The sequence below is a fragment of the Amphiura filiformis genome, chromosome 17 (genome assembly GCF_039555335.1).
Source record: "Amphiura filiformis chromosome 17, Afil_fr2py, whole genome shotgun sequence".
Classification (NCBI taxonomy): domain Eukaryota; kingdom Metazoa; phylum Echinodermata; class Ophiuroidea; order Amphilepidida; family Amphiuridae; genus Amphiura; species Amphiura filiformis.
In genome coordinates, this window is record NC_092644.1 from 15,774,773 (window position 1) to 15,802,481 (window position 27,709).

Sequence of the window (27,709 nt, forward strand, 5' to 3'; positions counted from 1 at the left end):
AAAAATGCATATCTTCAATATGAAAGGTCAAAATTTTCAATTGACCGTCGGCTTTTCCTCCCTGCTACATACACTTTAAGAATATATCATTAGATTTATATCATTTACTTCGAGGACTGTTATATATCAAAAATTTGAAAAATATCAAATTTTTATAATTTGTCATAAAATTTGTATTATATTGTGATTTAAAAAAATGAAAATTATTTGATATCAGAAAGACATGCTTCGTATTCAGAATGCAATTCGATAGGTCTGAGGTGCTCTCATGTCCTATTATTATTATCATAATTTTTCAGATTATGATAATGTCTGAACGATCGTAAATCGTGGTCTCCTACGAATCCAATTTGGTTACGCTCCCTCCACATGTGGAGGGAGCGTAACCAAACTGGCTGTGTAGGAGACTCATCCAAAAAGTGCGAGATATTTCGAGTGATAGAGGTGAAGTTTATGATGTTGTTTCTTTGCAAATTCCCAATGTTTTTCGCGTCCAAATGTATTGGGAACTTTCACAATGATTGCATATTATCATTTTTGAAGAAAAAAAGAAAAATCTAAAAATTTAAAAAGATCGTACATTAAGGCTTTAAATGATATAGGCTACGCTTCATCTGATACGCTTAAAACAAAAATAAAGAAAAACATACGTGGCGAGATAAAAAAAAAAGCATCAAGACCTCATCTTATCAGGCATGAAAAAAATATAAGAAAGCACGGCAACACCAAAATATTTATTAATTAACTAATTTATTAATTATTAATTATTAATGATAAATATACATGAAGATAACAGTATATGTTTTTTTAAATAACTTTTTGGGATAAAAAAAATACAAAGAACTGAAAAAAAAATCACTTAATAACTGTAACAATAAAAGATAAAGACCTAGAAGACGGGCTGTGGATTGTTTCTTTAAATGAGTTCGAAGATTTTATGAACAATTTTAGGTTTTATCATGACTGTTTGAATAAAATTATCACAGTAACTTTTAAATTGAAACTTTTGTAGTTACTAACGCGAAATAAAAGTGAACGTCAAGGTAAGCCATTTAACTGAATCTTGTCACAATAATCACCAATCAAGCCCAACACATGCCACGTAATAATGATTGGGTCAAAGGTCATTAGGGGGTCACAAGGGTAAAAATGTGAATTTTAACATATCCGTATAAACGTGTTTAAAAAGTGTTAACGTTTGTTTTATGCATCTTTCAATCATTTCCAATTTATCCTACTCAATACATTGGATCAAATCTGCATTTATAATTATTTTACTATCACTATCGGAAAATTTGAACTCTACATTTCTGTCTCTTGGTAATTGTTGTATTAAGGGTAGACGAGGTATTGTTGGTCGAAGCAACCTAAAAATCGATTTTCATTATCTAGATCAATATATTATTGAAAATTAACACCTTGATGTTTTGCAAAAGTTCATTCTACAAATCGTATACTCTGCAAACTTGCTTAATTTATTGTTGTTAATTAGTTATGTACGTTTTACAAAAGTGTTGTTGTTTCAGCCCTCTTCACAACGTAACTCAAGAACCGCAGCACCTATAAAAGTATATCTGTGCTATTTTAATTCTTCTACACGCTTGCTATGAATTGAGCAATGCAATTTTTGCCAAAGCTCACTACCATTCGTAAGATGCTGTTAACTACCAAATCACAACAGTTTAAAATAATTAATAACCATATTAGCAACTCACACTTGACTTGACTTGCAACTTTTTTAAAAATGACTTGACTTACTTGTGACTTGAACAAAAGGACTTGTGAGTTGGACTTGACTTGAAAAAATGAATTGTTACCATCTCTGGGTTCAGGGGCCCCGAACAAAAGCGAAAAGAAAGAAAGAAAGAAAGAAAGAAAGAAAGAAAGAAAGAAAGAAAGAAAGAAAGAAAGAAAGAAAGAAAGAAAGAAAGAAAGAAAGAAAGAAAGAAAGAAAGAAAGAAAGAAAGAAAGAAAGAAAGAAAGAAAGAAAGAAAGAAAGAAAGAAAGAAAGAAAGAAAGGAAGGAAGAAAGGAAGAAAGGAAGAAAGGAAGAAAGGAAGAAAGGAAGAAAGGAAGAAAGGAAGAAAGGAAGAAAGGAAGAAAGGAAGAAAAAGGAAGGAAGGAAGGAAGGAAGGAAGGAAGAAAGAAAGATAGAAGACAATGCATTGATAACCCCTCCACTTGTACATTTGGAGGGTTGGGGGCCATGATTTAATGATTAGGCTATTATACTCGGGGTTCATGACATTATGTAAGCAGAGCATTGACGACTGAAATTGTAACACTTTACCATACTTTAAACCTGTAACTCTAAATACGTGCATTGTATTGTCAATTATCATGATTATTAACTACATAATTTATTTTAATATCGAAACTGAACACTAAAACAAGGGCCAAATCTTGATGGGCACTCTGTAAGAAAGAGGGTTGAGGTTTAATAAAATTATACGCCAAAATGAAAGACCCTTACTCTTCAAATTTAACATATCCAACTTTATGGTATTTATAACTACTACAGTAAAGGGCCCTAGTATGTCGGAAAATGTAATGAAAATTGTGTTTCCATGTTCAAAATTATTAAAGAAAACACGATATAATAAATTGCTTTATTAAGGCGTAGAATTATAGGAATATAAGAATGAAAAACATTTATCCTATTGCTCTTAGTGGCGTAGCCAGGATTTAGGGGGAGGGGGGGGCTGACTTTGCAAAAGTAGACCCCCAATAATTCGGATGCCTATGGAAAATTACCATTGCTCCCCTAACCCCCAATAATTTTGGCCAGGCACCATTGCCCCCCCAATATTTAACATCTTCCGGAGCCTGTGGTTTTACTACTACTTTACAAACGTAATCGGACTTTTTGACCCCCTTCCCTAACGAACGAACGAAAAGACTTTCGTTTATAGGGATTCATATCATAACTTTTGGGTTGTTCCCTTATGCATGGTATTCATGGTATTGGCAATTGCTGAATCGATGGACAGGGTACTAAGGCAGTTCTGAGCTGATCCCTGTAATTAAAGGCATATTCAGTCATTTTAGTAATTCCAGCGAAGGTGAAAAAATTGAGTGCTTATAAATTGCCTTAGAGTGAAGGGTACTTATCAAAATTGTCATTTAGTTTTGCTATGAAAAATTTGGCAACAAAATGAGGAAAACAGCATATTGACAACGTTGAAGCCCCGTTCAATAGGCCGTATATAGTTTATAATTTTTTGTACTTAAGAAGGGTACTACACCTGTGGTAAATTTAGTGACTATTTTTTGCATTTTTCTCAAAAATAATAACACACTGGTAACAAAAGTTATGTATATTATTAGGGCAAGGAATCCATTTACTACACTGAAATTTCAGTGACTCAAGACAAGCGGTTCAGTATATATGATAGGAAATGAGGTACATTCTAGCGGTACCTCTTTTCTTATTATAAATAATGAACCGCTTGTCTTGGGTCACTGAAATTCCAGTGTAGTAATTGGATTCCCTGCCCCTATAATATACATAAGTTTTGTTACCACTGGGTTATTAGTTTTTGAGAAAAGTGCAAAAATAAACACAAATTTATCGAGGGGTGTAGTACCCCCTTAAAGCAATCAGTTGTGCTATGCATAAAAATGCTATGAAAACGTTTTACACTCATCATAAATTATACTTTTTAGTACCCGACATTTAATCGTTTTCTGACAACCTTTTGTATAATAATGTCGAAAACGTTTTGTGTTTGCATGGGTGTGGCGGAGCAAATCACGTAGTAATTATTTTACTGTTTCATGAACTTTGTCTCATTTTGTCTACGCTGCTTTCGGTTAAACCACTAGCAGGATAATTATGTTGGTACATCTATGCATGATCTATGACACTATATTAACAAGAGCCAAAATCTGATTTTTTATGAGCAACTCACTGAATAGGCCTTTAATTATAACCGGAACTAAGTGAGTGGGTCATCCAATTCCGAGTAGATGCTCGCTCCTGGGTATATAGATGCTTCAATATTCCCCAATATGCAAATGAGGGTCAGTGTTAGTGTTTTAATAGAATTGGTATTGTGGCTGTAGGTCTAGCCTATATATGTACCGGCGGGGTATATCAAAGTACCTGAACATGAGTGACAACAAATTCACGTATATTAAGAGTAAACTTGCTCCAAGCCTTTAATCCTTTATGTAGGCCTATATCATAAACTCAGGGAAGGAAGTGAAGCACTACCACAAAAGTTAGGGGGGGGGGGGGCTAAAGAGGCCCCGGGGCAAAACAGGCCCCAACAGATTTGAGCTCACTGCTATAAATGTATACCAAGGCTAAAGGTTGCCGTTTGTGTGATGTACACACTCATGGCTATATGGTTGACTTGAGGCTTCAGGCATATGGCTAGGAAGACCTGATGTCCAGAGTCATCTATAAATGAACGCATGGAAAGTAGCTAGTCCACTTTGGAAAGAGGGATTTAATATCTATTAAATACTTTATGTCATTTTACATTTATGTTTATTGTGCATCTCAATAGTAAACTTATTTCCTCAAAATTCCATACTCTCTTATCACTGGACATGCTTGAATCTGGTAAGACCGTCGGGGCAAAACAGGCCCCCATATTTCTCTGCCCTATTTGGTCATTCATTGGGGTGTAATTTTTTTCTAAACCATTTAGTTACGTAAAATGATTATAAGAAAGGCTATTTTGAACAAATAGAAGTGAAAAAGACAATTGAGAAGCCGTTGTTGAGGCACCATATCATAATATAGATCCACTGGAGATTCCGGAGTCCATGCACCATGAATGGAACATCATACTGAATCATTTACAAGTATTTTACAGGAATGAAAATGCAGACAGCTCTATATCTGCACCCTAAACACTGGAGAACTCATTAATAAATCATTGGTCTGAGGACTTCCTTTTATAGGTACATCATTCTGATGCCAAACCAACAGATTCTGACAATGACATTCTGTATTAAAATGTATCAAACGTGTTTTATAGGCCAACAGTAAACATTTGAGTCAAAAAACAAACTGAATGCACTTTGAGACTTCTCAGACTAAACTTAGTCAATTACCTGCGAAGGTTCTTTTAATTGACTTATGAATACTTCTATATTGATTATTAACTGGCTTATAAAAGTAGCAACCTTATTTGAAGCAATCTACATTAAATATGGTACCAGAAAATATGAATTTTGAAGGGGGACCTGTTTTACCCCATTCCGATTGGGGCAAAACAGGACATGAGTTCGATATTAATTAATGCTAATTATTATGCAAATTAGAATACATATGTTTTATTTTTTCTATTGGGTAATTAGGCACTTAAATAAAGTTAACAACTGATACATAGTTATTTGTCTTCTGCTTTGAATTAAAAATATATTGCATGATATCTGAAAAAGGGTGCCTGTTTAGCCCCTCTCTCCCCTATATTAAAAACAAAAATCAAGCATATCTACCGTTATGCTTTGCAATATAGATCTTCAAAAATACTGTATGACGAGTTTTATTTTTTCTATTGGGTAATTAGGCACTTAAATAAAGTTAACAACTGATACATAGTTATTTGTCTTCTGCTTTGAATTAAAAATATATTGCATGATATCTGAAAAAGGGTGCCTGTTTAGCCGCTCTCTCCCCTATATTAAAAACAAAAATCAAGCATATCTACCGTTATGCTTTGCAATATAGATCTTCAAAAATACTGTATGACGAGTTCTGTTGCTTCTGTTTTATATGACTTGTTATACCAACATAGACTCTGAATACAGAGTTATATGTTACAGTCTCGGGCAATCTCTCCGATTCATGCAATAACTGCTTTTCCCCTTCCCTTGGATGTAAATGGGCAAATTATTGTAATTATTGTGATGTTAGTGTGAAATGACCCAATACTCCATGTATTATAGCCCCGGGGGTGGGGGGCACTCAACTTTGGAAGTGACGGGTATATGTGCCTACCGGAGTCGCGAAGTAGGGGCCTATCGGGTACAAAGCGTTATTTTAAAAAGGGGTCATTGGGTACAAACAAAATAAAAAAGGGGTCATTGGGTACAATATTTTGAAAAAAGGGGGTCATCGAGTATAAGATTTTTAAAAAGGGTCATCGGGTAGAAAATTTTGAAAAAATGGAGCAAAACTTTGAAAATTTCGGCATAATTTTGAAAAAATGGAGCAAAATTTGACAGTTTCGGCATTTTGTTGTTGCATTTTGATGATGCTATTCTAGAAAAAGGGGGTCATTGGGTAGCCGCAACCAAAAAAGGGGGGTCATTGGGTAGCCGCAACTAAAAAAAAGGGGGTCATCGGGTATAGTCGACTTCAAAAGAGGGGGCCTATTGACCGGCACATACCGTCACTTCAAAAGTTGAGTGCCCCCCCCCCCCGGGATTATAGCCCCATAGGCTACATTAATAGCAGTTCTTGAGTAGGAATACTAATACATTCATGTTTAATATAGGCCTAAAGAATTACGCTTTGAATCAAGGCTTACATAAAACAGGAGTTTGTTTTCACGAATCATGGTGGAAGCTATACGTACGGTGTACCACGTGTAGCCTACAAACGACCATTTTATACAAACAAATATTTTGCAAACTCAAAATACTTTTTTGAAAAATGAAAATACTATTTGCAAACATAAAATACGTTTTGCAAAGTAAAAATACCGTTTTCAAACATATTTTTACAAACATAAAATACTTAGTACTTAGTTTGCATTATGTACCGTATTGTACACCATATAGGCCTACGCCTCATGTTTTGGGGCAACATGCATATTCATTAATACTGAAGTAAACCTGTTTCACGTGGTCACAGCTGATGTGCCGCGTTCCATTTTGTATAGGTAATAATTTCCTCTCTTTACGAGGAGATAATTTTTATTTAAAATAATTATTAAAACAGGACATTAGTCTTGATATTTTCTCCTTCCATCTGCTGATTTGTTTCGTTAAAAGACAATTTGCCATGTTAAAGGACTTTGCCATTGTTTTATTCAGCTTTATCGAGTGTACTAAAGTGGGGGATATATAGTATTCCCCACTTAAATAATGGTACATTCCTTCATACTTTTTGGCCAAAAACCGTATAAAAAAGCAAGCACGAAGATGTTTCCGGTCAGTGTCGTCAAAGTTAATTATCTCGATCGCACCTTCATCATGAACAACGCGAACGCCGAGGAACTTAGTGACATTTTAAGGCAGGTGCGAGATCTGGAAGATGGGGAAACAGGAAGACTAACAAGTACTATACGACGCCCTGTTCCAACTTATGGACATTTAAATTCTTCTACACCAAGTTCTAGCCGGGGCTCATCTAGCTACGACCGTAGCCCGGCGCCGCACACCGTGACCCTGGGTATGATGGACCGGACCCCGTCGTATCCCCATCCACAACCATTGGCTGGCCCGCAACGGTCAACTCCTCCAACACCACGCTCGACCCCCCAGTCTGCATTGGATCGTACCCCTGTGACATCGGATGAGCAGCCTGCCAGCAGAATGGTTACAGCCAACACTCATCAGACAACCCCGACCCTGTTGAAAGCCAACAGGTTGCGGTCTCTAAGCTTGGATGATGTGATGAGCCGGCGGAGTTCCGCTGGCAGACTCGTAAAGGTATGTAGACAATATTCATAATCTTGATAAATTATTAAGTTTAGGCCTCTAGTACACAGTGAACGGTAGCATCATTTATAAATAGGGGAAAGAAAAACAATCTTGTTTTTGGAACTATTAATTCCAAAACAATTTCTATGTTTCGTTGGAGCAATATTAATAAACCCGGTAGGCATGTATACGGCACTGAGCACGGCGGATCTTGTAAATATTTGTATAAGAACATAAATTATGAGAAGTTATCCAAAATTAGTACAGGGATCTATACGGTGATTTCTTTATTTTGAGTGGATCACCGGATAATATTCAAATTGAGAAAATATTCTAGGTATAACCACAGACCCTAGAACTATCTGTGGTATGACTTGTTGTACTAATCAAAAATAAGATCAAAGAATCCATCAAAGAATCACCCCTATAGAAGAGCGTTAAACACGGTTTAGGGATATGCCTACTTTATTATTATTTACGCATGAATTTGGGGTATCCCCACAGAATTGGCCGCCCGGGTTGGCCCTCGGCCCCCCAACTCAACACAAAAGTTGACAACCATGAGAGTTACATTTACCAAATTGCGCGGAAAATGGGTTATTTTTTTACCAGTAGCAAGGACCGCGAAATTCGCAAAATAGGGGGTATTTCATTTGCACTGTCCGTGAAATTTGACAGTAAAATCTGCAAAATAGGGGTATTTAATTTGCACTGTCCGCGAAATTTGGATAAAAGGGGTACTTGAGAAAATCCAGAAATTTTATGTCAATATTTATTGTCATTGATGGTGTTTGAAATTCTAATCATTGAAAAGGGGTGTTTGAAATTCTGGTCATTGAAAACCACAAAAAGGGGTTGTTTGATGAAAAATCATTGCAAAGGGGGCCTTTGAAAGTTTTGGTAACTCTCATGGTTGACAACTTTTGTGTTGAGTTGGGCCGGGGGTACGGGGTGGCACGAATCGGTGATCCCGCGTATAGGCCTGGCATTGGCCATTTGGCGGGAAATTCGAACTGAGATCAATCAGAATCGTTGTCATTATTCGATCTAACCGAATGAAATGTGAGAATAAATTTGTATTTGCTTTTCACTTAATACACATTAAAATCAATCGAATTACACAAACTTTAAAACCTCCCTTTGCCAAACTTTTTTTAAATGGCAAATTCATTAAACATTTCCGTAAAATAGGCCTATATAAACGTGACTTGATCTCAAAATATGATTAATTCTTGAGCATTGTGTTTCTCGTTTGTTTGTTATGCTTTGTTTTGTTTTTACTTATTTTGATGGTAACATTTCTCTGGCCTTACTGGCCTTGACGGTCATCCTCCATAGGCCTAATTCGTTTGTTTGATATTGCCTTTGTTTATATTTTTAATTCTTAATTTATGCTTGGGTGATTTCATGTGAATTATGGGAAAATAAAATATCTTGTATCTTATTGATTTTCAAATACTAAAGAAAATGATGATAGCCCAGTGACGGTACATTCACGCATGAATAGATGTTATTCAGTGTATACGTGGTATTTTTTTATTTGGGGTAAAAGGTCATTAAGGGGTCACTTCCGGTCTGAGACGAAAAACCTTCAAAATGCAACTTCTGCCATTTTTGGTGGTCTTAGACCACAGCTATTGACCGAATTAAAAAGACTAGTCTGCGTATATGACGTCCTGTCAACCAGACTAAACATGCCGTACTGCGCAGGTCAGCTACCAATCACGTGGCGCCTTTGCTCTGATGTCAGACGCAAACTAGTCTTTTTAATTCGGTCTTCAATTATATGTCTAGTTATATCTGTCTTTGATATAATTCGCCATCTTTGTCCTGTGAAAAAAATAGAAGAATATAAAGCTAGAATAGAAGGCTGACGCTGCGCCAAAACACGTATGTAAGTGTATATTATTTAATGATAAATGAACTACCACTAAATGCTCCTGTCAGTGCTGCAGTGCAAAACTTCTCATGCAATTCCATCTTTAACATTCCATTCAAATAATAATTACATTGTAAATTGGAATTGACATCACTGATAGTCTCTTTCGCAGCGAGTTTGGTTACGCTCCCTTGTGTGGAGGGAGCGTAACCAAACTGGCTGCGGAGGAGGCTACATTACTGAATTAGCAATTACGAGTCTCCCTTTCCCAATACATATTCCATTAAAATAATTTTATTTACGTATGAATGATAACACAACCACAGGGGAGGGGTACTCAGTACAAATGACCATACGGAGATGTGCCGCAAACATGGGTAGCATTTTCGGCCTTCTGGTATATCAATGACCCCTTTTTCAAAGCCTATTTTGGTATATGAATGGGTCCTTTTTTTTTTTTTTTTTCAATTTTTTCGGAAAACAGCCCAATTTTTCCTTAATCTAGCCAAAATTTTCAAAATTTTCCCAAAACATTATTAATGGAAGGAAGTAAAATTACATGTAGCTAGCTATACTTCTATGAGAAGTTTGATAGCCTAGTGACCTCGTGAGCTCTCATGTCGTCATCATTTCATCGGATGCTTGTGTTGTGTGAGTGCATCCACGTGTTAGTTCCACATCATAGTATTAATGTTGAACTATTTTTTAAAAATAAAGGCCTACGTTCATGACGTTGCGGACATTTTATGAAATTAATAACGTTTCGTGCATTTTGTTTATTAACCATTGTAGAGTATGGTAAGAGAGGCCAGAACCAGCGCACCGATACCCTTGGACATGAGGAAGCGAAGGAAAGGCATAAGAATAGTAAAGAACAAGGTAAGACAAATTTTGTTTTTTGAATACCAAAACACAATATGGTAGGCCTATTGTTTACTTCTATTTCTTTTTTATTCATTTCTTGTTATGCATTATGCTCTGATTTAAATTATTTAAGGATAGGCCTATGTAGGCCTAATATCATGATTTTCATCGGTACCCCTCTTCTTTACATCAATATATATGTTCATCATATCACCTCATGTCCTGCCCATTTTTACAGTATCTCTGCATACAAAGTGCTTTTAAACCATAAAACTCCATAAGGTCCTGCGCACTTAATTATTAGTTTCCTGTTTACCGCCCGGGTCCAAAATTGAAATCTCTAAATAATTATTTATTTTTTTTCTGTTTCTAATTTTCTCCTTTAAAATAACTTTCAACTACTTCTACTTGCCATTTTCTGACTTTAATAATATCAACAATAATTTGTTATGAACGACCACAAAAGAACTAGTACTAGTGTCACTAACAGTCTCTAGCTGCCCCTGTCGGACAACCAAAGGACCGAAGGACTGCTACTCGGTCTGGCCAAGGACAGTACAAGACTGGAACAAACTACCTTCGGGACTACCTTACTCCAAAGAATTTAAGGACCAACTACCAAAAGCAACTACAATAAACAGTATTCCGCATGTGCACAACCATTCCTGTTCGTTTGGCTTCACCTTAATGCAGGCGTCACTCTGCAGCCTGGACCCACCCTCCTCAGGTCATCACCTTTCTTCACCTGAGCCAATTATTTGTAACGTCAGGATTTCACCATCACTTCACATACTTTACAAAAAGCAAAGGCAAAGCATCACTCTTATCAGCAAATGTGTTAGTCCAGGCTTCACCCTTTGAAATATTTCCATAGGTGAGGCTTCACTTTTGTCAGTTCTCGGCAGGTCTGAAGCTTCACCACTGTTTCACCATACTGGCCATTTGCATAGTTCAAGCTTCATCACTGTTTCACCATAATTATTGGCCATTTTTATATTTCAAGCTGTACATTTTAGAATCAAGCTTCACCAATGTAAAGCAACTGAAGTCGGGAGTGTTGCAAATGCTCTACAAATGCTCTATAGGTGGTTATTACTGTATGTACTGACAAGCCCTCGAATTAAGGATCTCAGGGGGCACTTTTTTAGGGCAAGTTGATAATTGCTTTGGATTTCCATTGAAAAGGCGAGGCGAGGCGGCACGGCAATATGTAATATTTCAAAAGGGCATCACAGCAACTGTTTTAAATTTGAGAAGGGCAACAAGGCAATTTTTCAAAAGAAAATAATGTAAACAGTAAGCAAGTACATTGGAAACTCAGGCACAAAGGAGTGGTCGGTGGGCAAAAGTGCCCTTTGAGGTCAGAGCTTAGCTAGCATAGGTGTCCTTTCAAAAGGTCATAGAAGGGGAAGGAAATAAATGTAATAAAAGTCGGCAAACTTGGAGCTTTAAAACCACAACTATCATTGGGGATTTATAGGAAGCATGGCGACAGGTAGTGGATAGATGTCACATCACCAGAAAACACAAATTACTAGTCAAAGCTTCACACCTTTCATGATTTGTAATAGGTGAAGCTTCACCCAATGAAGAAAAAAGAACGTCAGGATTTCACTACAACAACAAATAGGTCAGGGTCAGGCTTAGGCGTCTAATAGATGTCTATATTTGGTGACCTCTGAGGAGGGTGGGTCCAGGATGCAGAGTGATGCTTGCATAAGTGTTGAGCAGTATTGCTAAAGATAACAAAAGGGGTCGGTCCGAACTCAATTTGCAAATTCAAATTTAATTTCAAACTGGGCCTACATGTACACTGGTCCTGACTGACACTTTATTAGACTTGGAGACTCACATGCATGGATTGATATTGAAAGAGTCCGTCTTAATACTGACAAAATGTTACAGGCCTGCATATCGACGGGCCCGCAGTAAATTTCACAGGCTTTTGGCATGTGTTTGGCCAATGCCCAAGATAACCACAGATAAGTAGACTTGGACCTACTCAATTATACGTGCAAATTAACTGTTTTCTCTTCTTCCTTCCTTTAAGGTTATTAATTATTTTAAACTGTTGTGATTTGGTAGTTCACGGCATCTTACGAATGGTAGTGAGGTTTGGCAAAAACTGCATTGCCCAATTCATAGCGAGTGTGTAGAAGAATTAAAATATCACAGATATACTTTTATAGGTGCTGCGGTTCTTTAGTTACGTTGTAAAGAGGGCTGAAACAACAACACTTTTGTAAAATGTACATAACTCATTAACAACAATAATTTAAGCAAGTTTGCAAAGTATACGATTTGTAGAATGAATTTTTGCAAAACATCAAGGTGTTATTTTTCAATAATATATTGATCTAGATAATGAAAATCGATTTTTAGGTTGCTTCGACCAACAATACCTCGTCTACCCTTAAGTTAGGCAGCCTAACGTATTTCTTTCTTGCCATTTCTTAAGTTAGGCGGGCAGCCTAATTAAGTTAGGCGGGCAGCCTAACTTATTTCTTTCGTGCAGTACTGTTCAAACTATAAAATGTTGAACTATTATAGCATGGATCAAATCTAATACTTTACTTTAATTTATCAAATTTTACCTGATACTTTTGGGCAAAATGGTATTCGAGCCCCTATATAGGACTCTAGTTTGGCACCTCTCCCAAGCCCCATCAGACATTAGAGCACATCAGACATATCGAAATACATTCTGATTACGTAGAATGTCCTTCTGATATCAAATAATTTTGATTTGTTGAAATTCGCAATGTAATACACATTTTTAATATGGCAAATGATTAAAAATTGATATTTTTGATATTTAACAGTACTCGAAGTTAACTTTATAAATCTGATGATTTATATATGCCTATACTTAAAGTGTAGCCTATGTAGGTGGCATGAAAAGCCGACGATCAATTGAAAATTTTGACCTTTCGTATTGAAAGGTCAAAATTTTCAATTGATCGTCGGCTTTTCCTCCCAGCTACATACACTTTAAGAATATGTCATTTGATTTATAAAATTTACTTCGAGGACTGTTATATATGTGAAAAATATCAAATTTTAATAATTTGTCATAAAAATTATATTACATATCGTGAATTTCAAAAAATTAAAATTATATGTGATCAGAAAGACATTCTTCGTATTCAGAATGCATTTCTATATGTACGCTCAAAACGCTCATTCCAGATCCCTTAATCATGTTTATACGTCATTGATTTTTTTACAGGTCAAGAGGCAGCTTTCCCATCTTGATTGGGAGACAGACAGAGGTTTTGAATGTATGGAAAACATCGGGAAGAAAGCCATGAGGGCGGACAATTCGAAGCGTTACTACGATATGAAGAAGGTGAGTCATATTTCATTGTTCTTTATCTTCAAAACTATATAAACTGTACTATATAAACTTTATATACAGCTAGAGAACCACAGCATTTCTTGCTGCTGCTGCAAATGAGTATTGACCCCATATGACCTTTGACTCCGGATGGCCTCGGTTTGATGACCTTTAACACGACCTTATTGTAGGCATGTCCCGCCTAATTAGCGATTTTAACTTAATGTACACTGTATGTAAAAGTCACAGAACACTTGACACTAGTGTTCTGTCTATGTTTCCAAGATAAGTTATGAAAAGATGTCTGCATATCCATACTAAAATTTGCTTTAAATAGTGTCTAGGCTACTTACCTAGCACTATCACAAAAAGGAAACATTGTTACATTAATATTTGATTTTGAAAAATTTGGACAACATTTTCAAAACTTAGAACACATATGTAACACCTTTTGACACGTGTTCAATTTCCTTATGTCTTTCTTTGTTTCATTTGAACACTGGTGTTCTTGTAGTTTGAACACTGATGTTCTGAAATATATATTTTAGAACACTTATTACACAATGTCATGTGTTCAACTGTATCTTATGAACACGTCTCAGGTGTTCACACTAGTTTTCTCTAAATAAGTTGAACACGTGTTATGTGATAAAAAAAAACCCGTTACATTAATGAACGTGTTCCATGTGTTTCATGGTCAATTTATATACAATGGTAACACTCCTCTTCCCCTATCTCCATAATGTGAATTTTTGCGTGATTTGGATTAAAACTGAATATTTGGTTTGATGTATTTACTTAAGTAAATTTACGGCACTCTTTCTTCATTTGAAGGTTTACGGTAGGCCTACTATCTATAATGCAATCACCACTGAGCACAAAGTGTATCTCAGCCCAATTTCTCAACTCATTTTATCAAGTTATTTAAGCCCAATCCTGCTGATAGGACTGTTTCACCCTGATGACCCATATGACCTTTGACCCCGGATGACCTTTTGGATGACCTTTGACCATGGATGACATTAATTAATTATTAATAATAAACTATAATAATTGATTAATTAATTAATGTATGTAGGCCTATTTATTTGTTTAACTGACTAGGCCTACTCTCTTTCTTCCTTCATTTAAAGGGTTAATATATATGGGCCTATAAATACACAGTGCACTAGTAGCGTAGCCCGGGGGGGGAGGGGCAGGGGGACAGAGTGCCCCCCCCTGACAAAAATGAAAGAAAAAAGTGCCCCTCTGACAAGAAATAAAAGAGAAAATTAGGAGGCCAAAGGAACAGAAAAGGGGCAAGGAGCCCCTTTTCTACCAAACTTCAGCCCGATCATGGGCCAAAATAGTTTAAAATATAAAAATTTTTCGCGCTACGCACGCACATTGTAGAGATAAAGCCATTTCCATCCTGATAATGGGCAAAAATAGTGTAAAATAACAAATTTTTGCGCGCTACACGCGCACATCGTCCCAATAAAGCCTGAGGCAACTGTACTTTTTTTCGTCTGTGCCCCTCCGAATTTTATTTTGCCCCCCCTGACCAAAAAAGCTGGCTACGCCCCTGCAGTGCACCAGAGCAAGTAGTGTGATCAGAATCGAGTTATTTAGGCCTACTGCCAATGCACTTTCTGACAACCCAAGAGACAGATTCATTCCCCTGACCTTTCACCCCACTTTCTGCCACACTATACACAGCAATGAATTCTGGGTAGACATTATGGTGCATTTCAAATTGGGCAGGTAGCCACCGGGGGTAGCCAGGTAGCCAACATCTGGGTCTTGACCTATACTCTCTTTAGGTCCCTAGTGACTTGACTGCTAATAGAAACAAACAGACAGACAGACAGACAGAAAGCTCATTATAGTGTAATTATCCCAGGGCATGGCTTGAAATAAGCAGGAGAAAGGGGAAAATTTAGCCTACCCCTGCTACAAGGCAAAATGCCCAAGAAAAATTTAAATATAAGTAGCTAGCCTAATGTAGGCTATAGAGTATAGTAATACAGGCAAAGTGACGTTGGCATGTTTATCATAATGAGCTTTAAATTGGCACCCTATAAAACAAAAAGCAATGTATTTTGATTGTCCGAATAAATTAGACCCTGGAAAAGAATTTATGGCATCGCATATATTGTTCGTATGAACAGTTTTTAAAACGTCTAATTGCAATCATACTTGGATTATAGCCGCATTTGTGGGTGCCTTACTTGGGCCATAGTTGCACCATAGTTGCACTATAGGAACTTTCATGTAATAGCGGTGTCAAACACTAAATTAATGTCATCCATGGTCAAAGGTCATCCAACAGGTCATCCGGGGTCTGGTCATATGGGTCATCAGGGTGAAACCACAGTCTATGGTGAAACAGTCCTATCAGCAGGATTGGGCTAAGGTCAACTTGTAAAATAGGCTGGAAATGACAAAAAAAAAGGTCTCAGATTTCGGACGACCTATCTGGGACTACCGTCCAAATTTGGCACATAGGCCTATTATTAAATGGCACATATTATTATGTTTTCTATATACTTTTTGACTAGTTCTATATAGCCTTTATATCATAATATAAGAGTGGATATATCACTTTTTGCATCTGAACTCTTCAACATGTTCCGTGAACACAGTTTAATGTAGGCCTATACGAGTTCGCTTTTATAATTTACTGCAATTTTCTTTATAGCTACGATGTGCGCCAATAATGGACCGTTTGAAAGAGCTCGGGTTATCGGTGAAGACCATCACCAATAAGCAGATAGACGTGAGTATAAATTCCTGTACTTAGGGACCGCTCATTATTAATGCGGAGGGGGGCGGGAAAAATGTAGGGGTTATGTGATTTTCACTTTGACAAACAGGGAGTGTTATGTGGTTTTATTTTTCCTGATAGGGGGGTCATGTGAAATTTAATAGTCATTCACTATTATTTATAATACCAAGTATCATGGAAGGTCTTGCATATAACAACAATACAAATCATACCATACATATAATTGTCTAATGACTTATTCGCACAAAATTGTTCCCATTTTGCACCATAGGCCTATGTCACCATTTTAGCTTAAATGGGGAAAAAAATTATTTATTATTAATATATTAAGTTATTTTTATAACAGGAAATTATAATATAGCATGATATTACTTGCATACATCCATTGGGTTCAAAGGTCATGCAGGTATTACTTCCGGTATGTAGCAAAATACCTTAGGAAGTCGCACTATAATAGCGCATGATCAAAGTTGCACAGAAATATTTACATGAATATTGAATAATTTTTGGTTTATATCAAAATGATTTCACATACTGTGATACTATGGAAAATAATTATGTAATATAATTAATGATTATAATTATAATACTAAAAACATATGTTCATACATGTATATTCCAATGAATGATACCAATATGCTGAACCTTTTGAACTCGCATATATTATTATAGGTGAGCTAACGAATTAACCTTAACCTTAATCTGTCAAAAAAGACCTCTCCGTAAAATCAGCATAATATACTACTGCTTGCATGCTTACATGCATGCATGATTGCATGCTATATAGCTGGGCTAATTAGCTATAATAGTTAATTAGCTATTACTGAGGTCGCGTATGCGCAATTAGATTACCTCTAGGCCTAATTGCTGTGCTCTGCTGCGGCTTAAACGATTTTTTTTTTCGATTACAGCCCCTCTTCCCAATCTGACATAATCTAAACGTTCCATATGGAAGGAGTTTATCCGTAATTGCACCAAGCTATGGAACAGCCTTTCTTCACTGGTGGAAAATTCAGACTTAGAGAATTCTTTCAAATCGATGAGAATTGGACAAAACTACTTGAACTGTAGATTTTCTCATTCAAAACAATGAGAATGGAATGAGAAATAATTTTAACCCTGTGGGCCTGATCGGGGCATGCTTTCTCATTCATATGGATGAAAATACTAATTAGCATGATTAGTGTGTAAAACCAATGGGCTTTAAAGGTGGGTAACCTGATTGACAGCCTCATCCCCAACTTTACGCCATCAAAAGGCAGATTTTGGTATCAGGTTAAAGCTCGTATTTTTCTCATTAACATTATGAACTGAGGCGTTCCAAATCGGTATAATCCTGAAGCAATCATCAAAAAACTGCCGAATTAGTCTCAACTGTGGTATATACCACGTTTTAAACTAATTAGACTGTTTTAGGACGAGTTGGACCTGAAAATGAGAGACAACCAGGCAGGCTTCAGAAAAGGCCGTTCTTGTCAAGACCAGATCTTCAGCCATTGCAGCTCTGGACCGTAGGAGGACCCTAGACTTTTTTTTTCTTTTTTTACAAGAAAGAATAATTTATAAAAAATAGGAAACAAAAATTTAATAAAGAAATAAGATGAAAAAAGATCCAAGGCTTTTTATCATACGCAGTTTACAGCAGCTTTAAATGCTGCATTTGGTAATTTTTTAACAAAGAATGACCTTAAATATACTTAAATTTTTTTTTAAATCACTACCTACCTACTTATTTTTTTTTTCAAATCAAAACATTTCTTTTTTAGGCCATATCCAAGAAAATTACTTTTTAATACCAAAAAATGGTACACTACTTTTACCTTTTCTTTACTTTGTGATGATGAGTCCCTGAATTAATTAATTAGAACGTCCCTAGGCCTATTCCAATCTTTAAGGTTCTTTTTATAGAACCTTGTCAATAGAGTTCTGCATACAGGGCAAAGAAGGTTCTAAGTTGCACTTTTTTATACGAGTTAATGAAACGATAAAGTCCATGCTTCATGTAATTGCAATCCGTTACGGTCATTTTAGCAGCCAAAATGGAACACTTTAATATTACCCTGGGTGTGGCTATGATAATATGCCTTAAAAGTCAATAGGACGGGAGTGGTTATTACCACAAACATAATTATTAGGCCTATATTTATATACAGAAAACGCATTTGATTGGAACAGATGATTTATGATTATTTGTTTAATCGTTAATAATTTGTTTAATAATGTGTTTAAGTAGGCCTACAATAAATTTATTAGTTTTGCTCGTTATGTTCATGACCTTAATCAGTTTTGAATTTAGACTGTGACAACAACTTTCTTTTGTCTTTTTCCCATATTTGCCATTCAGAGCATACTGGCTAACGAACGAGAAAAGGATGGAGCGGTAAGTCAAATGGATTCAAATGATTGTTCCACACAGCTAAAAGTATAAATAAAAATTAAAACCTGAACAACAAAAGTTTTAAACAATGAAGGTTGTTTAAATTCGAAAGTTTTCAATTGTAAGTTATTAGTTAGTGTTAGTGCTAGTGACAACGCCCAAGCTTGTGTATTGCATTTATAACCACAGACCCTGATATAACAGATCTATTTATGAGGCAAAATTTTGGATTGGATCGGAGACATTGACATTTCGACACTTCGTACTATTCATGTTTTTCTATTCATGTTTTTGAATAGAATTCCTACTCATTTATTTTTGATCACGTAACTATTCGTTTTGATGAAATATAGGTCATTGTCATTTTTTTGGCAAAAGAGTCCTTTGTCAGCATAAAGAATATTTTGACAGTTTAAATATGTCCATTTTCAAAACATAATAACTGCATGAACATAAGACAATTGATCAATGGCTTATATCTGGGATTTTGTTCATCATCATCATCAGTCGGATGCGGAGCTGTCGAACTGTTGCGATTTTGGGCAAGCGAAACAATTTTGTTTGACTGCAGCATCCCTTCAGTATCTCCCAGGAGGTGCTGTACATAGTGTAATTACAGTGTCCGCGGCCGTCCCGGTTTCCTCTTCCCATGTGGTAGAATATAAAGGGCATATTCTTTCACAGGCTCGTCATCTTCAAGACGCAGTATATGGCCGAGAAATTTTGAGTTGATGAATCTTGACTCTGGCAACCAGTGGAGTGGTGCTGGTCAGATTGTAGATGGTTTCATTTGGGATCCGATCCACACGCTTGATGTTTAACATTGACTTGTTTTCCGTGTCCTTGGTGATTACCCATGACTCGCACCCGTACAGAAGGATAGTGACACAAGTTGTCTCAAACATCTTGATTTTTGTTCCAATTGGCAGGGATGGGCTTCTCCAAAGGCGTTCCAGTTTCCAGAAAGCGGCCCAGGCTAGTGCTTTTCTTCTTTTTAGGTATCCAACACTAGAGCCCATCTTGGAACCCAAGGGCAAAGATTTTTTGGCAGACCGAGGGGGAAAAGTGATTTTTTGCAAGGGCAAGCCGTTTTCGGCATAAAGTTTGGATATTTTACCCCCGGGGCTCATAATTCATAATTATTGCAATTATTGCACAGCCTCTAATTTTTTCAACAATAAAATATCATATTCAGGAACAACAACGGAGAGAACAAGAGAAGGAAGAGCGACGGAGGGCACTGATGGAAGAGGAATTGCGGAAGAAGGAGGAGCAAGAGAGACAGAAGGCGGTGGAGCTTGAGAGGAACATACGTGAACAGAAGGAGGTATGATTGTTATTTTAATTTGACTTAGTGAAACCCGAAGAGAAAAAAGAGAATAACAATATCAAGAACAGCATAATGCCTGTCTATTATCCTAAACAAACCGTTACAAAAGCAAAGAAGCACCAAAGTTGAAAAATATTCTTCACCATGTTTTCTTTCGTGATTTTTAGGGGTGGTGCAATAATTATGTGTACCCCGGGGGTGAATTATAGGGGGGCAAAGATTTTTGGCAGGCCAAAAGGGGGGGCAAGCATTTTTGGCAGGTCGAAAGGGGGGTCAAGCGATTTTTGGCAAGTCGAAAGGGGGGCAAGCAATTTTTGGCACAGATATTTTGGGCACCGTTTCTATATTACGCCCTAAAAGGCGTAGGAAAATGTTACGAACACGTTCAAATATGCAAAATTCCCTGCTCGCTGCGCTCGCGGCTCGCATTATATGTTAAGACAATTTAAGGTTTTAAATTCGGGTTCCCAAAATCTTGCATGTGTAAGGGGGGCAAAGATTTTTGGCACGTCTAAAGGGGGGGGCAAAGGTTTTTTGGCACGTCGAAAGGGGGGGGCAAAGATTTTTTGGCACGGCCAAAGGGGGGGGCAAGCGATTTTTGGCAGACCATTTTGAGAATTCACCCCGGGGTACACATAATTATTGCACCACCCCTTAGCAAGGGACAAGCAGTTTTTGGCATACAGTTTGGATATTTTACCCCCGGGGCTCATAATTCACAACTATTGCACAACCCCTAATCTTTTCAACAATTAAATATCATTTTCAGGAACAACAACGGAGAGAACAAGAGAAGGAAGAGCGCCGAAGGGCACTGATGGAGGAGGAATTGCGGAAGAAGGAGGAGCAAGAGAGACAGAAGGCGGTGGAGCTTGAGAGGAACAGACGTGAACGGAAGGAGGTATGCTTGTTATTTTAATTTGACTTAGTGAAACCCGAAGAGAAAAAAAGAGAATAACAATATCAAGAACAGCATAATGCCTGTCTAACACCAAAGTTGAAACATATTCTTCACCATGTTTTCTTTCGTGATTTTTAGCAAGGGACAAGCAGTTTTTGGCATACAGTTTGGATATTTTACCCCCGGGGCTCATAATTCATAATATTGCACAGCCCCTAATCTTTTCAACAATTAAATATCATATTCAGGAACAACAACGGAGAGAACAAGAGAAGAAGGAAGAGCGACGGAGGGCACTGATGGAGGAGGAATTGCGGAAGAAGGAGGAGCAAGAGAGACAGAAGGCGGTGGAGCTTGAGATGAACGTACGTGAACAGAAGGAGGTATGATTGTTATCTTAATTTGACTTCTCGTAGGGAATAAATGTATACGATTGGATATTGTATCATAATGATTTAAATATTTTATGTTCTCATCATTTATTTTCTTGATTTTTTCCCTTCTTTTCATGACATCCCAAGCACAATTTTCCTGCTCCCTGCGCTCGCAATATACATTTATATCTAGACTATTTTGGGGACCCCTATTTGCAAACCGTGTTAAAAGGTTTGCTAATTGGGATCCCAAACATTTGTCATGTGCAAGGAGAAGGGGGGGGGCAAATATTTTTTGCAGGCCGGGGGGGGAAAGTGATTTTTAGCAAGGGGCAAGCAGTTTTTGGCATACAGTTTGGATATTTTACCACCGGGGCTCATAATTCATAATTATTGCACAACGCCTAATCTTTTCAACAATTAAATATCATATTCAGGAACAACAACGGAGAGAACAAGAGAAGAAGGAAGAGCGCCGGAGGGCACTGATGGAGGTGGAATTGCGGAAGAAGGAGGAGCAAGAGAGACAGAATGCGGTGGAGCTTGAAAGAACAGAACATGAAGAGAAGGAGGTAAATGATTGTTATTTTAATTTGACTTAGTGAAATCCGAAGAGAAGAAAGAGAACAACATCAAGAACAACATAATGCCTGTCAATGTACCTAAACAACTGTTACAAAAGCAAAGAAGCACCAAATTTGAAAAATATTCTTCACCATGTTTTCGGACTTGGTCCCAATTATGAACTTCTATTTTGTATTCAGAAAGATATTGCCTTTCTTTCGCTTGGATTTTTTCTACTAAAGTATGTATTAAGGATAGGGAGCCTTTACGTTAGGGGCTGTGCAATAATTGCGAGCCTTGTGGGGAGGCTAAAATTGGTAGTTAATAATTACAAAATGACGAAGTATGTATCTTAAGGGTTCATACCACTAAATCCACCTGTGAAGCGGTTTCCGGCATTAGTTTATCACGCCTAATCGTGTTTTACAAGAACTGGGGAATGTGATCTCTACAAAAATTGAAAAGAAACCCGCTATAATTTGAGTGATGTTTACGATTATGTGGTGTGTACGTCATCTTACTATAAATAGGGGAATGTTGTATCTATGTATCTATGTATACAGGGTGTAACAATAAAATTTGTACAATTTTGAAAATAGAATGACACAAGTATGCCGCTAAATGTTTGGTTTGATATTTATATGTCTATCAAGATAATTTCTTTAGCCACCAGCTAAGCTTTATTCCAATAAAATCGACGGAATACAAGTGAAGATATGGCCAATAAACCGCTTGGGCCACTTTTGCCTAAGTGTTACAAAACTGACTGAATAGAGTTGAGCCATGGACCAGTTGGACGATGCTCTTATGATAGGTAGTTTTAAACACGGGGTATTCGAAGTGGTAGAAATGATTACATAATAGAATATGTTTTTATCATTTATTATTTTTTCTTCATACATAGGACGAAAGAGGATATGACGATAGTGACGTAGAAATGACGGATCTGGAAGAGAGAGATGCTAAAGAAGTGGTCAAAGACACAGAGGTATGCTCATTTACATTGAAATGATTGGAAAAGGCAAAAAAGTAGTCGTGAACAGATTCAAATTTCAAAAAGTTGATTGTTTTATAATTCAAAGGTTCATTTTAATTGCCTGCGGACATAGCCGGTGAGTTAGGCCGAGAGTGGGGGGGATTTTAGCAAGGGGCGGGCAGTTTTTGGCATACAGTTTGGATATCGCTTGGCTAATAATTATTTTGTCAGCAGAGATACTACAATAAATACCCGGGATCGATACACGTGAATTTGCTATGCACGAGTTTGATATGAGAAGAAAATCTTTGGATACCTGTGTAGAAAATGATGAATATCTCCCGTAAATGATTTCGTATAAAGAAACCAGATGTGGTTCCTTGCACATGAATATATATTTTGAACATATATGATAGTCGTTAGCTTGCGCTTTGAGACAGTAGCTTGCGTCTTGAGTCAAAAACTGACAATAATTTCGCAATAATTCAGATTTATATGTGCCGAATTATATAGCGCAGTGTATAGGCCAATCGTGAAGGTTGCCTAAAAGAATATGACCTATGGCATACCATGCTTGACTGACACACAACGAGGTCAGTCACCGAGGTAATCGGGGCTATTGTCAGTAGCCTTAGTCACATGTCCTTCGGCCTATAAACTATTAAACAGGTCGATATGTATAATGGCCATGTGTGGCGGTGGATTCAATCTACCATGGCGATTTCTGCCATGAAGATATCGGGGCGATGTCACTGTGCGGGGCTCATCATTCATAATTATTGCACAACCCCTAATCTTTTCAACAATTAAATATCATATTCAGGAACAACAACGGAGAGAACAAGAGAAGAAGGAAGAGCGCCGGAGGGCACTGATGGAGGAGGAATTGCGGAAGAAGGAGGAGCAAGAGAGACAGAAGGCGGTGGAGCTTGAGAGGAACATACGTGAACAGAAGGAGGTATGATTGTTATTTTAATTTGACTTAGTGAAACCCGAAGAGAAAAAAAGAGAACAACAATATCAAGAACAGCATAATGCCTGTCTATTATTCTAAACAAACCGTTACAAAAGCAAAGAAGCACCAAAGTTGAAAAATATTCTTCACCATGTTTTCTTTCGTGATTTTTAGCAAGGGGCAAGCAGTTTTTGGCATACAGTTTGGATATTTTACAACCGGGGCTCATAATGCATAATTATTGCACAACACCTAATCTTTTCATCAATTAAATATCATATTCAGGAACAACAACGGAGAGAACAAGAGAAGGAAGAGCGCCGGAGGGCACTGATGGAGGAGGAATTGCGGAAGAAGGAGGAGCAAGAGAGACAGAAGGCGATGGAGCTTGAAAGGAACATACGTGAACAGAAGGAGGTATGATTGTTATTTTAATTTGACTTAGTGAAACCCGAAGAGAAAAAAGAGAATAACAATATCAAGAACAGCATAATGCCTGTCTATTATCCTAAACAAACCGTTACAAAAGCAAAGAAGCACCAAAGTTGAAAAATATTCTTCACCATGTTTTCTTTCGTGATTTTTAGCAAGGGACAAGCAGTTTTTGGCATACAGTTTGGATATATTACAACCGGGGCTCATAATGCATAATTATTGCACAACACCTACTCTTTTCATCAATTAAATATCATATTCAGGAACAGCAACGGAGAGAACAAGAGAAGAAGGAAGAGCGCCGGAGGGCACTGGTGGAGGTGGAATTGCGGAAGGAGGAGCAAGAGAGACAGAAGGCGGTGGAGCTTGAAAGAACAGAACATGAACAGAAGGAGGTAAATGCACAGTTGTGTTTGACCAAACACGAATATCTATGCCCGTGACCACACGTCTCTATTTTGTAATCAGAAAGATATTGCCGTTCTTTCGCTTTGATTTTTTTCTACTAAAGTGTGCATTAAGGATAGGGAGCCTCTACGTTAGGGGATGTGCAATAATTACGAGCCTTGTGGGGAGGGTCAGGGTAAAATTGGTAGTTAATAATTACAAAATGACGAAGTATGTATCTTAAGGGTTCATATCACTAAATCCACCTATGAAGCGGTTTCCGGCAGTTTGTCACGCCTATTATAGTGCAATCTTTGTACAAAAAAAATGTGCCAAATCGTTACAATATTGGCAATTTTATTGTTAAAAACCGTGTTTTACTAGAACTGGTGAATGTGATCTCTACAAAATTGAAAAGAAAACGCGATAATTTGAGTGATGTTTACGACTATGGGCGCAGCTGTGTACGTCATTCTATATCTATTCACGATGTTACGAGTCCCGACTATTACGAGCTGATCAGAGTATAGGGGTGGGGCCGATTTTTACAGCACTAGAAATGAGTTTTGTGAAAACTGCAATAATTTAATCACAGCAGCAGTGTACGCTGAAATGAAAGGTTTCTAAAAGTGTTTTAGAATACAAACAAATAATAATAATTTAATGCACAAGCAAAAGAAGCACGACTACGTTTTCGAAATAGCCGAATGGGACGGTTTCCAATTAAATATTTGTTTGTGTAAAACCCATCCGATGTATATAAGGCATGGCAGTTGTTCAAAACCTGGGTGAAATATTTTGTGTATTTTTAGTAAAACGGGGCTCGAAAACTGAGGTTCGAAAAACAACCTCGAAAATGAGTAAAACGAGGCTCAAACATTAGTAAAACGAGGCTCAACCATTATTTCATTTGTAAAATCTTGTTTGGTTTAGGCCTCGTTTTTCTAGCCTCGTTTTACTAAATACTCCCGGGTAATTAGTAAAACGAGGCCCCAAAAAAAACGAGGCTCGACCATTATTTCATTTTTAATCCATAGTATCTACCGTAAAAACCCGTCTACAAGCATATATAGTGTTTTTTATGAAAGCTAAATTCATTCGAAACGAGCGTAAATATGCCAACACAATAGATTGTTCTTATAATAATACTTGTTTGTATATGCTTGGATCCATAATTTATTTGCTCAAACTCCACAATGGCACCTGGATTAATGTAGTTTTCATCAGAAGCACTTTATATGCTTGTAGACGGGGTTTTACGGTATTGAATTGTGTCTTCATGGGTGTGTGTGTGTGTAGGGGTTTTGTGTGGGGTGTCTCGTGTGTTTGGAAGGGGTGTGGGAAGTGTCTGAGGCTTGTGGGGGTGTGTGCTTGTGTGTTCAGGCCTCGTTTTTCGTGCCTCGTTTTACTAAATACCGCCGGATAATTAGTAAAACGAGGCTCGAAAAACGAGGCCCCCACAAAGACACAATTACTAATTACCCGGGGGTATTTAGTAAAACGAGGCTCGAAAAACGAGGTCTGAACCAAACAAGATTTTACAAATGAAATAATGGCTGAGCCTCAGTTTTCGAGCCTCGTTTTACTGATTTTCGAGCCTCAGTTTTCGAGCCTCGTTTGTTTTCGAGCCTCAGTTTTCGAGCCTCGTTTTACTAACACCCGTATTTTTAGTAAGGTCTACGACGGCGCTGTTCCGTTTTTCAACTGACCCGCACCTGAATGGAATTAATGGCAATTTACCATTGACTGATTATTTGTTGCAGATCGTGAAGAAGAAGAGGACACGTGAAGAGAAATGGACATATGTGGAGGTGGAAAGTGGTGATGAGGACGAAAAGAAGATGGAAGACATAGTAAATAATTATGGACGAGGGAAAAGGCAAAGACTTAAGCGCATTATTGTAGATTATTAGACAAGTTAGTATGTAGTATAAGTATGTAGTTATGTAGTTTTATTTTAGTAGCTTATTCATACACTCTGTATAGGATAATGGCCGCGGATTAGAACGTGAGTGGCTAAGAATGGCCGTGGGCCGGAGGCCCTAGGCCATTCTTAGCCACTCACGTTCTAATCCGCGACCATTAACCGACTTAATACACACACTTATGACGTCGCGCTATTGTTTTACCGCTCCATTATTTTCCACGAATGGAGTGTTATTGAAATTTGATGCTCTTTACAAATTGATCAATTGCTCACACTGAATACACTATCAAATACACTAATAGAATGATCGTACTAGGTGCGGGTGAAAAATACACGGACTCAGCTTTATGTAAAATTTCTATAGAATTACCCATCATATCACGATCCAGGTGTTTAGTTTAAATCATCCGTAACCACGTTCTTGAATTATAAAGATCTAAAATGTTTGTTACCCAAATTGAATAAACGTAGATTCGTAAAAAATCATTAAAGTGATTAGAAGTACAATCAATAGTTCTTTATGCCCACTTCTAATGTGTTAACTATTGACATGATTGAAGTAGTTGCGTTTAGGTCTGTATTTTGCATAATAAAGAAAATTGGCAAACTGGTCATAGGTTAATATGAAATAGTTAAATGCAGATCATTGCAGTTTTGTACCTCAAGAAAGGTAGACCTGCCGCTATCATGAGCAATGATATTCTTCTCTATGAATCGAGTGTTCGATTTTGGACAACCTTGCAATTATGGACACTATTTATTTATCTTGGATACTAGTAATTATAATTTGTGATGGAATCATTCCGAGGATATATATCGTTGATTCGCAGCAAGGACCTAAATCAGGTATGATTCTACTTTAAGCCGAAGTAAGGTACGAAAATTTTAAATGTGTAAACTTAGTTTTATTTGGTTGGCCTTATTGCAACCCATTTTACCTAGGCCTATTATGTCCCTGAACTTCGGCGGCAAAAAAAACAACAACAACAAACTTCGCCGCTTCCTACGCGAAATAAAAGCTCAACTTCCAGT

At 37.2% G+C, this 27,709-nt stretch overlaps 1 protein-coding gene across 1 annotated transcript; it reads left to right on the forward strand.

Moving 5' to 3' along the window:
- Positions 1 to 22,934: 22,934 nt before the first annotated feature.
- On the forward strand, positions 22,935 to 26,663 carry LOC140137001 (uncharacterized). Its single transcript, XM_072158662.1, has 5 exons — positions 22,935 to 22,985; positions 23,797 to 23,931; positions 24,214 to 24,345; positions 24,627 to 24,758; positions 26,514 to 26,663. The coding sequence occupies exons 1-5, from the start codon at positions 22,935 to 22,937 to the stop codon at positions 26,661 to 26,663; spliced, it is 600 nt and encodes a 199-aa protein (XP_072014763.1).
- The last annotated feature ends 1,046 nt before the right edge of the window (positions 26,664 to 27,709 follow it).

Bases quoted from the DNA above. Each gene is read 5' to 3' on its own strand.
- LOC140137001 (XM_072158662.1), top strand. From the start codon at position 22,935: ATGACGGATCTGGAAGAGAGAGATGCTAAAGAAGTGGTCAAAGACACA. The intron at 23,932-24,213 runs GTATGATTGTTA...TATCATATTCAG, and splicing joins ACATACGTGAACAGAAGGAG to GAACAACAACGGAGAGAACA. The intron at 24,346-24,626 runs GTATGATTGTTA...TATCATATTCAG, and splicing joins ACATACGTGAACAGAAGGAG to GAACAGCAACGGAGAGAACA.